This window comes from Rhinolophus ferrumequinum, chromosome X (assembly GCF_004115265.2).
Source record: "Rhinolophus ferrumequinum isolate MPI-CBG mRhiFer1 chromosome X, mRhiFer1_v1.p, whole genome shotgun sequence".
Lineage (NCBI taxonomy): Eukaryota > Metazoa > Chordata > Mammalia > Chiroptera > Rhinolophidae > Rhinolophus > Rhinolophus ferrumequinum.
In genome coordinates, this window is record NC_046284.1 from 92,645,792 (window position 1) to 92,658,087 (window position 12,296).

Below are 12,296 nucleotides of genomic sequence, written 5' to 3' on the forward strand. Positions count from 1 at the left end.
CTCCTTACTATGACTTTTTCTACTTCCTCCTTTGGGGACAATGAGGAAAAAAACCCTGAGAAGTTTGAATATTACTATTGCTTAAATATTATACTTAAGATGCCTTCCAACACATATTTTACAAGTTTAATGTCAGTGTACCGAGATGTTCACAGAGGTTTTAAGCAGCATCTCTGTTACTATCCATCCAGTTTACCTGAACTGTTTCCAAAATCCTCTGGGCACATAGTACTGTAGTCGAGAAGCAGCTAAATGACCAAAGATGACCTGAAGGTGTCTTAAAACACCAATATTGTACTCTTTCCTATCTTCTGTTTTACTTAATGCTGGTTTGTCTTCAAATTGTTGAGGATATCCAAATACATCATCTCTGGGATCAACATTGCTCTAGAAACCAAAAATTATCATTAACGAGTTTAACTTTAAAATAGAGTAAAACATGTTGAGACAAATGCCAAACAGCTAGTGAATAAATAGACATATAGATCATTTGTTATTTCCAAATCACTTAACTTTCGATTTGTAAATTTTAATTTATAATATTAGTGTTTATCCCCACCATTTCACAAAAGTTGTCATAAAGGAATATGTATCAGAGAGGTAGATAATACAGATAACACGTAGAGTGTGGTGCTTAAATTAGACTGAACTGGACACAAACACAGGTTCTGCCATTTACAAGCTAAGTAACTTTGAGCAAGTAAATTCCTTAACCTTTCTAAGCTTCAGTTTCCTCAGATGTAAAAGGGGATAACACATTCTTCAGGGAGCTGTTGTGAGGATTACATGAGATAATGTATATAAAGTGCTCAGGACTGTAAACATTCAATAAAATATACATATTCAGAGTAGTAGTACTATTCAATAAATGGTGCTAGAAAAACTAGATTATCCATATACGAAAGAACAAAATTGGACTCTTCTCAACCTAACACTGTATATAAAAATTAACTCAATACAGATCGAAGACCTGAATCAGAGCTAAATCTATGAAACTCTACAAAGAAAACAAAGGCCAAATGTTTCATGACATTGGATTCACCAAAGGCATAGCAACAAAAGAGAAAAAAAAGACATTCTGGACCTCATGAAAATTTGAAACTTTTGGGAAAGAAAGTGGAACCTTTGTGCACTGTCAGTAAAAACGTAAAATGGGATTGGCATTGTGAAAGAGAGTTCCCTAAAAAATTGAAAAATAGAATTACTGTCTGGGTATATACCCAAAAGAACTGAAAGAAAGGTCTCAAAGAGATATTAGCACATTCATGTTCATAGCACTATTATTCACAATAGTCAAAAGATGGAAGCAACCCAAGTGTCCACTGATGGATAAAATGTGGTCTATCCATACAACGGGATATTATTCAGTCTTAAAAAGGAAGGAAACTCTGACACATGCTACAACATGGATAAACCTTGAGGACATGCTAAGTGAAATAAGCCAGTCACAAAAAGACAAATATTGGTATGATTCTACTTATATATATATAAGGTACCTAGAATAGTCAAATTCAGAGAGATGGAAAGAGAATGAAAGGTGGTTGCAGAATTGTGTCTGAGAACTTTAATATAGAAATAGACAATATGCAGTCCCTGCCCACAAGAAACTTACAGTCTAGGGAAGGAAACAAGTACAAAGGCGTGCATGTGTGCACACACACAAAACAAAACCAAAAAAAGAACCAAGACAACATAAAGCAGAGGGTACCACGACAGCAAATGTGGGATATCTTATTTGAAATTGCATCATATTTTGTCTGCCTCGTTTACTTGTTGCTGGTACAATTAGGTATCTCCAGAGATGTGATAGGCCATAGAACTAGAATTTGAATTTTCACTTCAAGCAGTGGTTCTTAACCAGGTATGGGTGTAAGCATCCCCTATGAAGCTTTTTAAAAAGGTAAACATGCTCAGACCCCAAATCCTGGATAGGGGTCCAGTAGGACCGGGGAAGAACTGAGGGAAATGTAAAAGTAAACATGGATAAGGAAACTGGCACCAACACAACTTGGCATAAATTAATGGAGATACAGAATTTAACACATCAAGTAGAAAAGTGAAAATATAATTTAAACTATTAGTAAAAATGAAGATTCTTATCATTACACAAACTCCAAATTATATTAAACCCTTTTCACAAGAAAAAAAGTGAGTACATTAACTGTTGCTTTAAAAAAATATAAACTACCATAAAAATTAACTGTAGTTTAAGTCTGGCAGATAGTGAACACTATATTATGTCAAGCAGCAGCAGCCCATGCTGGGAGATTCTAGCTTTATTTTGAAATACACGCCAACAGGTCCAATGAAAGTATAACTAGGAGAACAGTATCTGGTATCAGGACTTCAAACGCAGAAACCAAAAACACTAAATGAAATTTACCTCATTGTCCTGCTTCTCATCCCCAGACATATCATCATCAACATCACTACCTGTGCCTTCAATTGCAAGAATACCATTCCTGATGGAGGGAATCATGTAGAGTTGCTGAATCACAGAATTCATGTAACAAGTAGCACCGGCATTTTTCAGCCCCACAAATCCTTTTGGTGGGCGGGGTCCAACTGGTGGCAGATATTCCCACTCAGTAAGTGCTTCACACGCTGAGAAGACAAAAGATTCTTATAGTATGACTACAACCATCTTGCCCACTTTTAGCTCTAGAAAGCTGATTAATAAACATTAGCAACAATTCCACCACTTCTACAGCCACCTGAAGCAATGCTGGAAGTTTGCATTTCACCCTCAACAAACCTAAGAAACATAGCAACATGTACCACTATACAGATTTGTATCCTGCCATCTGTGAAGCCATGCTTTTATCTGATGTTGCTTCGAATGGCAGTCTCACAAGTAGTCTCAAGATGCTAATTTCTACATGTTAACTTTACTTGTAGCTTTATAGTTTAGTCATTATGAACATTCTACTTTTGTTATGTTTTTTAAAGTGCCTTCAAAACTCATTCTGGCATAAAATGTTAAAGACATCAACATATTATAGTTTGCTCAGTCTTAAATAATCCTAACACCACCTTGGTTCACATCCCGGTTCTGACGCTTATCAATTCTTTCACCTTCTTCAGTCAAGCCTCTGTTTCCTTCCTAATGTAGTAATAAGAGTTAACACTTGCTTTGCCTATAACCACAATGTTATTTTGAGGAGAAATTAGAGAGCGGATTTGAAAGTTGTGTGAGAATTGTAAATCATCGTACATCTCCCTCCACCTAGAACAAACTTAGAAACAATGTAAATATCACCATTGTCTATGGGACTGGTTAAATAAATTACAATATATTGAACTGAAAGGCATACAGCCAATACATGGAAATAGGTAAATATTTATGTGTTGATAGGGAACAATCACAGATATATTAAGGGGAAAGTAGAATAGTGTGTGTACTATAGGCCAATCGGTTAAAAACTAAATATTTTCTATGTGCGTTTTGCATGCACAGAGATGCTGGGAAGGAAGACACGAACTGTCCATAATGGTTACAGCTATCAAAGGGGACTTGAATGGACAGGAAACATACTTTTTAGTATATTCCCTCCTTGGTACTTGAAATTTTTACCATGCAAATGTCCTACTTAAAAACAAGTGGCCTTTCTCTTTCTGCCATCTTGGGGCCTACGGAAGTGTGCTGGGCATAGGACTTCTAAAACAGCAAATATGTCAGGAAGGTTGTAGTCCAAGACTATGCCATCTCTTGTTGGCTATAAGCAGAGTATTCTGAAACCATAGCTACCACACAGCTTCTCTTCTAAAAACCGAAGGTGTTTATGCCAGAGATGAAATGAATTCTATTTGGGGAAGAGATATGCTCATGTATACAAGACAAAGAACAACCCAGTGACTCCTGGTGGCAAACCGAACGAAACCAGAGTAATCTGGGGAAAAGTAACTCGTGCCCACAGACACAGTGGCATGGTTCGTGCTGAATTCTGAAGCCACCTTCCTGCTAAGGCCATTGGACACTAAATCCACGTGATGCTGTATCCCTTGAGGTTTAAACTTATTGGAAAGTAAATAAATAAGTGTATTTGTTTTTGAAAAGTGAACAAAAAACTCCCTGCCTCACCATACCGTTTCCCCGAAAATAAGACCTAGCCAGACAATCAGCTCTAATGTGTCTTTTGGAGCAAAAATTAACATAAGAGGGCCGGCCTGGTGGCTCAGGTGGTTGGAGCTCCAGGCTCCTAACTCTGAAAGCTGCCGGTTCGATTCCCACATGGGCCAGTGGGCTCTCAACCACAAGGTTGCCAGTTCAACTCCTAGAGTCCCGCAAGGGATGGTGGGCTCCGCCCCCCGCAACTAGGATTGAACACGGCACCTTGAGCACAGCTGCCTCCCGGATGGCTCAGTTGGTTGGAGCACGGGCTCTCAACGACAAGGTTGCCAGTTCGATTCCTTGATTTCTGCAAAGGATGGTGGGCTGTGCCCCCTGCAACTAGCAACGGCAATTGGACCTGGAGCTGAGCTGCGCCCTCTACAACTAAGACTGAAAGGACAACAACTTGAAGCTGAACAGCACTCTCCACAACTAAGATTGAAAGGACAACAACTTGACTGGAAAAAAGTCCTGGAAGTACACACTGTTCCCCAATAAAGTCCTGTTCCCCTTCCCCAATAATAATAAAACAAAAATCTAGGGAAAAAAATAGCATAAGACCCATTCCAAAAGATGCATTAGAGCTGACTGTCCAGCTAGGTCTTATTTTCAGGGAAATAACGGCAGCCTCCGTTGTGTTTGATTTCTTATTTCTGCTTTTTCAGTCATTTTATATCACCCTCATCACCTTTGAGCTTCAGTTTCATCATCTGTAAGATGTGGAGTCTACAATCTCTTTTATGGGCTTCATGTGAACATTAACTGAGGACATAAAACACTAAAATGTTATCTTCTCACATTCTAATCTTTAAACCAGATTTCCTTAGAGTTCATATGAACATAACATTAAAGAGCTAAGTGAGGGCCTGAAAAGCTTTCCAATGCATGAAATTTGAGGGTTTATTTTTTTTTTTGAGCGTGCAGCTCACAGTGGCCCATGTGGGGATCGAATTGGCAACCTTGGTGTTATTAGTACCATGTTCTAACCAACTGAGCTAACTGGCCACCCCCTGAAATTTGACTTTTAACTTTGAGCTCTGGCCTTTATTTTGATGACTTACTACTCTGGAGTTTAGGTTTTATTCCACATTTGATTGAGATGAAATTAATTTTGCTAAATACTTGCACTACTTGAAGGAAAATATTTAACAAACATTTGAAAACTTTTCTACATTAAGGCTCTTTGCTTGCAATGGTCTCAAATTATACATCCATTTGCTAAAAATGTTAAACTAGTTGCTGAAAGGAAAGCATGAATGGTAGATGTTTACTAAAAGAAAAGCAGGAAAATAGAATTTGAGCACATTAGAGAATTACCTGCCATCACAACATTGTATTTTAAAACACTTACTAGTTATTGCTGTGCCAATGTAGTACATTTCAGTCAAAGAATCTACTATCTGTTTGAGATTCCTCACACAGCCAACAGCTAATGCTACAAGTAACTCAAAACCAGCATTAATGGTAGCTGGTGAACCACAGACTGGAATAGCCTGTTCAGCTGGCAGTTCTCCATTTCTCATATACTGCAGGTAAACATTGGATGCAGGGAAGATGAAATCATCAATTAATTCCTACAAGAGTTGAAAAAAGGGTTATGTATTATTAGCAATGATATAGTACATATATATTTATGTGACGTTATAGATGTTGTATTTTATATTATATAAAATATATGGTAGTTATATATGTATATATATTTTTAAAGAAAGAAAGAAATGTGTCTTGAAAGGAAATAACATTAAATTACTTATCAGAATTCAAGGTCTCATCACATCTCAGAAAACTTACTTAGATTTTCTAATAAAAAAGCTCCTACTTTTTAAAACAGTTTACTACAACTAACAAACATACCCAATTACCCAGGTTAAAATTTTTTTGAAGTATCAAGAGTGAGCTGGCTGCAGCGCTTCACAAAATTTACATTTTAAGTTTACTCTTTTAATCACATGTAAACCAAAGCTCATTTTCAATAAAATGTATTAAAACGATTTTTTGTTTCTTTGAATTACCATACGATAAGAAACTCATTAAAGAAATATGATAAACAAGATACAGTTTTACACAACAGATGTTTGTCTCACTTTAAGTAGTCTGAAGTAAAAAAATTCAGATTTCCTAAATATAAAAATGAAATAGCACTTATTTACTTTATAAAACACATAGTAGTACCAAAATTTTATTTATATACAAAATTTAGGAATTTTAAAAATTACTGTAATCTCTATAAAGATTCTTAAAAAGTAGAAAGAAGGTCAGGATAATATACCAAAGACATGATAACTACAAATTAATCAAGACAGATTTGCTAATAAACATTTAGAAGACTATGGTATCTACTTTAGCACCAGGATAACAGAACTTACTTTGATGAGATTGGCACCTCCCTTTTCACAACCAATATGATACTTTTTCTCAGGGGTCTGAAAGGCCAGTAACTCTTTTGTTACCCCGAGGTGGCCTTCCAAGATGGTCTCTTCAACACCTGTTTCACCTGTTCTTTTAACATCATCCTGCCAAAGAAAATATATCACATCCCTCACTTAAGAAAGGAAGGTAGACAAGGAGGGAGGAGACAGAATGAGAGGGCTGGACAAACAGGAGGAAATTCCCCCAAAGCTTTCCATTCAAAGAAATTTATCTTTAGAACTTTCTAGAAATGGGTTTATGAACTACTAGAAATGCTAATAATGTGAAGGTGAAAGCTACAAAATCTCTTTAGAAATAAATTCTCATACAACTCTAAGTAAAAAGTATCAGGTGTTAAGATCAAGAATTAAATTAAGTGCTAGTCTATTAGACTCATTTTTTATGAAAACAATTCAATACTTTTTTATAAGATGAAAATGTACTAGAAGGCCCAAATTCTAAAATCAAAGAACCTGAAAATCAGTATTCCAAGTCTCAAGTAAAACAGCATTTTATAAAACTAGTTATGCATTCATTCTGTGATTCATGAGTTACTAATATCCACGAATGCAGAGTACATTCTTTGGTCTTTTTTATTACCCTTGGTGTAGTTTTCATTTAAGCAAAATGCTCAAAAGTATACATTACTAATAAACCACTCTATTGATATGGTAAACACTGCATTAAATGCAACTTACCCTAATTCTTTTAAGCCAATCAATTTCATTATTGAGAAGAACTTCAGCATTGGGTATATTAATATTACTATTGTAAGCATAATTAAGAAGGTGCCTTAAGAGAGTGAAGTAGTCGCCTGAATGTTTAGCTCTCTCTCTGGCTGTGCTCTGAAACAAAGTAGAATAATATGAATTTATATGCCGATGCTCAGAATCCACTTTTTAAAAATTCAGAGTTAACTACAGTAGATGACTAAAATAGTATGGGAAATTACTAATATTTCATTAAATACAGACTGCTGTAACTTTAACACAAGCTGAAACCATAAATTCCTGAATGTTCCTTATTTAAAGAACAAATCACATTGGTACACACATTTAAAAAAAGTCTCACCCCCAAAACGGTAAAGAGCAGAGTAATGAAGAAAAGTAGAGGCCTGTGTCCCATGCAACATCTGGTGCACATTAAAAAGAACTGCTCCTGTGCCACCTGGCGAACAGTTCTGAAATAAAAATGTTTCATATTTAGTATATTATTTTCATGAAGAAAAAAATGAAGATTACAACAGTAGTCTCTCTTGGGGGGATGGGGTGGGGAATTAAAAGAGGTAAATTAAAAATAAAAATACAGGGATACAAGGTAACACCCCCTTAAGCCAGCAAGATGTAATAAATGAATTTAGGCTGCATATCAAGAACTATAACCTCAAATTGTTACTGAAGAGTCTGAGGGATACACTCTAACACCCCTTCCTTGGAAAAGACTAGAAATGCTCCTCTAGGTACAAGATGCTCTATAGTGAGCCTTACACATCTTTTTGGCCTTTCACACAACTTGGATTCAATTGTGCTTCGGAGGAAACAAGTCTAGAAATTCTGTTGCAATTACAATAAGGTTACTGCTGTGTAACGTCCCTTATACTAGCAGTTCCCGAAGCATGTTCCGTAGATCAGGAGCACCAGCAGGGAACTGTTAGAAACGGAAACTCGCAGGCGACAGCCCAGACCTGCTGCCTGAGAAATACTGGAGGTGGAGCCCAGCAACCTGAGTTTTCACAAATCCTTCAGGTGACTCTAACGTGTGATAAATATTGAGAACCACTGTTATTATATATTATATATTCTCTCTCTGATGAGCCACGGCAAAGACTTGTTTCTGGTCTCAATAACAGAGAATTTTATCTGATTATGGATTAAAAAAAATTACATACCATTTAAGATCTTACTAAAATAAATGCTCCAAGAGGGCAGAGACATAGTCTCCTGTGCCTCCAGAACCTAGAATAGCGTCTGGCACATAGCAGGTACCAAGAACCAGTTACCAAATGTATAAATACTGTTTGTTTACAGATGGCGGTCTATCTCCATTAGAAAGGAAGCTCTTTCAGATCAGGGCTTTGCTTTGTTCATGCCAGAGTTTCTGACACCTAGAACAACGTCTGACATCTGGAAGACACTTAATAAGTATCTGCTGACGAAACATCTGTGTACTTTATAGTCATTACAAACCACATTTTGTGGATAACTATCATGTTTGCCTTTGTGCTAGCTGACCAACCTTAGAAGCGAATTTATAGTTCAATGTAAAGAACTTGAGAGCACACATTCTGTGTACTAACCTCCCTCCTTAAGGTTTAGGTTTCTGAAATCCATACATGGTCCTATAAATCAGAGAGATTTTAGAAGCTCTGTGGGTTGAGTTTGCTGGAACCCAAGTTAATTGAAGAGTTTTCTGGGGATAAGGTCCATGACTTTTATCAGGTTTTCAAAGGCATATCATTCACACTGCCCTAGTGTATTTGTTTTTAAGTAGGTGTGCAGCCCCAATAGGGTGGGGGCCTATTAAGTTGGTGCCTGTCAGTTTCTGATGAAACCTCCCTCACACTTCCGTAATGCTTCAAAAGAAACCTGTGTTCATCAACATAATCTGTTGCCCGTGTCTTCACAACATAATCAAAATTTGATCATTTCTTTCCACTTCTACTACTACCATACTTTCAACCACTGTCATCTTTTATTCGGATTAATGGAAATGTCTAACTCTTTTCCTGCCACTCTATAACCTATTCTCAACAAAGCAACCAGAATAAACTTTAAATGTCAACTCAGAGCACATCATTCCTCTGCTCTAGACCCTCCAATGGAGTCCCATCTCACTGGGGTAAAAGTCAGTGTTCTTCCAAAGATCTATCAGGTCCTGACAGGCTGCTTGTTCTCTCTCTGACCACACCTCCTACAACTGTCCTCTCTTCGCCCTCCAGCTTCAACCACAATGGTGTGTGTCCCTGCTGTTCTTTAACACGTCAGACATGTTCAGGACACCTGCATCTGTTGCTCCTGTGCTTAAAACACTTCCCCCATTACCTACATGGATCAGTATCTGACTCTTTCACAACTTTAATGGTCACCTTTTCAGGGAAGCCTTCTCTATCCTTGGAGATACTGCAGGCTTGCTGCAGACCACCACAGTAAAGTGAGTCATAATAGTTTTGCTGGTAGAGGGTCTTGCTTTCAAGTTGTACAAAATGCAACATCTTGAAGTGCAATAAAGCAAAGCCTGCCTATATAACACTGAACTCCACTCACCCCCTCCTCATCCCTTCCTGCTTTGTTTCTCTCCATAGCATTTATTACTATCTAACACGGCTTCTGTTCCCATTCCCCATCCCCTTTTTGTATGTAGCTCTAAGAAAGCTGACATTTTTTCCTGTTTTGTTTACTGCTATATCCCCAGTAGCGAGAATAGTGCCTGACATATAATAGGTACTTGATCCATTATTTACCAATGAGACTACCATATTAAAATCTAACACTACTTAGATCTCAGCATCAAAGGCCTTCTGTAAACTGACTCCTACTAATCTCCTTTACAGTATTATCCTTTACTCTTCTACACAGCAAACCAGACTACTCAGCTCTGCCCTGAAAGCACTATGCCAGGAATGGCCAACTCAACTGCCTCCATGGATCAGAGAAGTAACATAAAGGAGTTAGATAGGCAGGGTATAAAGCAACTGGTGCTGGAGGGGCTGGAAAAAACATATCCACCTAAAGAAATTCAAATCCAACTGCGAGTGATTACAATAAAACAAGGTCAGTGTTATGACGTGGAAGCAATCTCATCTAATAGGAACAGAGATCTGGGAGATCTTCTGAGCCTAGGGATAAGGAAAATTGATTAGAACCAAGAATCAAACTGTAGAGTGCTTATAAACCAAATTTAAATGGTTAGACTAAATTAAAAGGCAATGGGCAGACATGGAAAGGTTTTATGCAGGAAAACATCACAATCATATTTTGCAAAGATCACTCCGTCTGCAGTGTGGTCAACAGATTAGAGCTAACACCTCAGTGGAGCAGCACTAAGTGAGGGAAGATTAAGGATACTGCAGTTGTCCGGGCAATGGGTGTTGCTTGTTTACAAGAGGGTAGAAGCTGTACGGAGAAAGTGTATGGAGCCCAAAAATACACGAAGTAAAAACAGCCTGTCGGGGAGTGAGGGTGAAAGAGAGAGAGCACCGCCAATGCCCATCTTCCTTTTCCACACATATAAACCTTACCCAAACATGACCTCACATGCTACATTCTGCACAGAACCTTCACTTCTATTCCTTCCAGGTAAAAGTAACGTGTTCCTCTTCTAATTCCCAAACTACTTTCTCTTTTATGACACTACTTTCTGGCTCAAAGTTCCTTGAGTATAACTATCTCATTTGACTTTGGACTCTCACTGCCAAGCAAATAACAGGGACTCTCATAATTTGCTGGTGGATTAGAATTATACAAACTATGTGGCAGAAATAAGTTGGAACTCAAGAGAACCTTTTCATTTAACTTGTCTTAGGCCCTCCATCAGCAAAATCTACTTCTGAACTGCCAAAGAATTAAGTGAGAAAATATATGTGGGGAAAGCTTTGTAAAAAGCTATACTTGTTAGTAATACAATTACTTAAGTATAAACTCTACCTGAAGGGTAACCTCATGTGTATGCACGACCACTATTGTTTATCTGAAGCCCTTGAGGCCAGGTATGTTTGGGGATTCAGATTTTAGAAAAGCCAATAAAATAATGTTCAAGTCAGGTTTGCTGTCAACTTCTTAAAAACTGGAAATATAGGATTTTGAACCTGTAACAGGTACTCAGATATTTATAAATGATTGAAAACTGCAGGGAAGGGTGAGAGTCAGTATCAGAGAAGAAAATCAGATACCTAAAGCTCAAAAAGATCTTAACCGTAAGAAGACCCCCATTTTTGCTGAAGACAAGGTAACACAGGAATAATGAGATGAAGTGCTGTCTACAGTACTTTACTTCTTTGGGTGAAAGCTTCAGGGAGGAATGGAGTAAAAGTTCTCACTTCCTATGAGGGGAATTTTCATCAAGGGTAGAGGGCAGAAAACCTGTTAGACCAATTTCCTTAATACTTAGTAGCCAAGGAAGTGAAGTAAGTTACTAATTCAGTTTTTTTTTTTTAAATTTTAGAATTTCTTCAACTACTGTTTTTATTTTTAAACAAAACAAAATTTTAATTATAGTTGACATTCAATATTGTATTGGTTTCAGGTGTACAGCATAGTGGTTAGACATTTATATAACTTACGAGGTGATCCACCTGATTAAGTCAAGTACCCACCGGAAACCATACAAAGCTATTACAATATTATTGACTATATTCCCTATGCTGTACTTTACATCCCCGTGACTATTTTGTAATTGCCAATTTTCCTAATTCAGTTTAAAATTTAAAAATCAACATAGAGTAAGTTATTTGCCACCTCCAGGTTTCACTTCATTAAAACTGTTGGCTAATATCTTTCCTCCCTCGACCCAAAGCATTACTATATGAAATTCGACTTAAATCAACCAATTTATCTTTCTTAACAGAGTTGTCCAATGATGATAGAGTTTTCTCAAGGAGATAGCAAACTCAACCTTATTTGGGGGAGAGATCTTGTCAAGGGACTTTCTGAATAGGTTGGACCCGATGTCTTCAAGGAAATTACCAAGAAACTTCTAAAGCAGACTTTCCCACTTGAGACCTATTAAATGACTTTACAGCATCCTCTGGAATGAGCAAGTTGAACCTACACCATTACAT

At 37.3% G+C, this 12,296-nt stretch overlaps 1 protein-coding gene across 3 annotated transcripts in view; it reads right to left on the reverse strand.

The window, feature by feature from the left end:
• USP9X (ubiquitin specific peptidase 9 X-linked) overlaps positions 1-12,296 on the reverse strand; it is a 128,626-nt gene that overhangs the window by 23,430 nt on the left and 92,900 nt on the right. For all 3 annotated transcript variants that reach the window (XM_033099978.1, XM_033100752.1, XM_033099260.1), the window contains 6 exons: positions 7,592-7,700; positions 7,219-7,365; positions 6,478-6,624; positions 5,463-5,685; positions 2,384-2,604; positions 197-387 (listed from right to left, as the gene is read on the reverse strand). In XM_033099978.1, the coding sequence (XP_032955869.1) occupies positions 197-387; positions 2,384-2,604; positions 5,463-5,685; positions 6,478-6,624; positions 7,219-7,365; positions 7,592-7,700 (1,038 nt within the window). The remainder of the gene's footprint in view (positions 1-196; positions 388-2,383; positions 2,605-5,462; positions 5,686-6,477; positions 6,625-7,218; positions 7,366-7,591; positions 7,701-12,296) is intronic.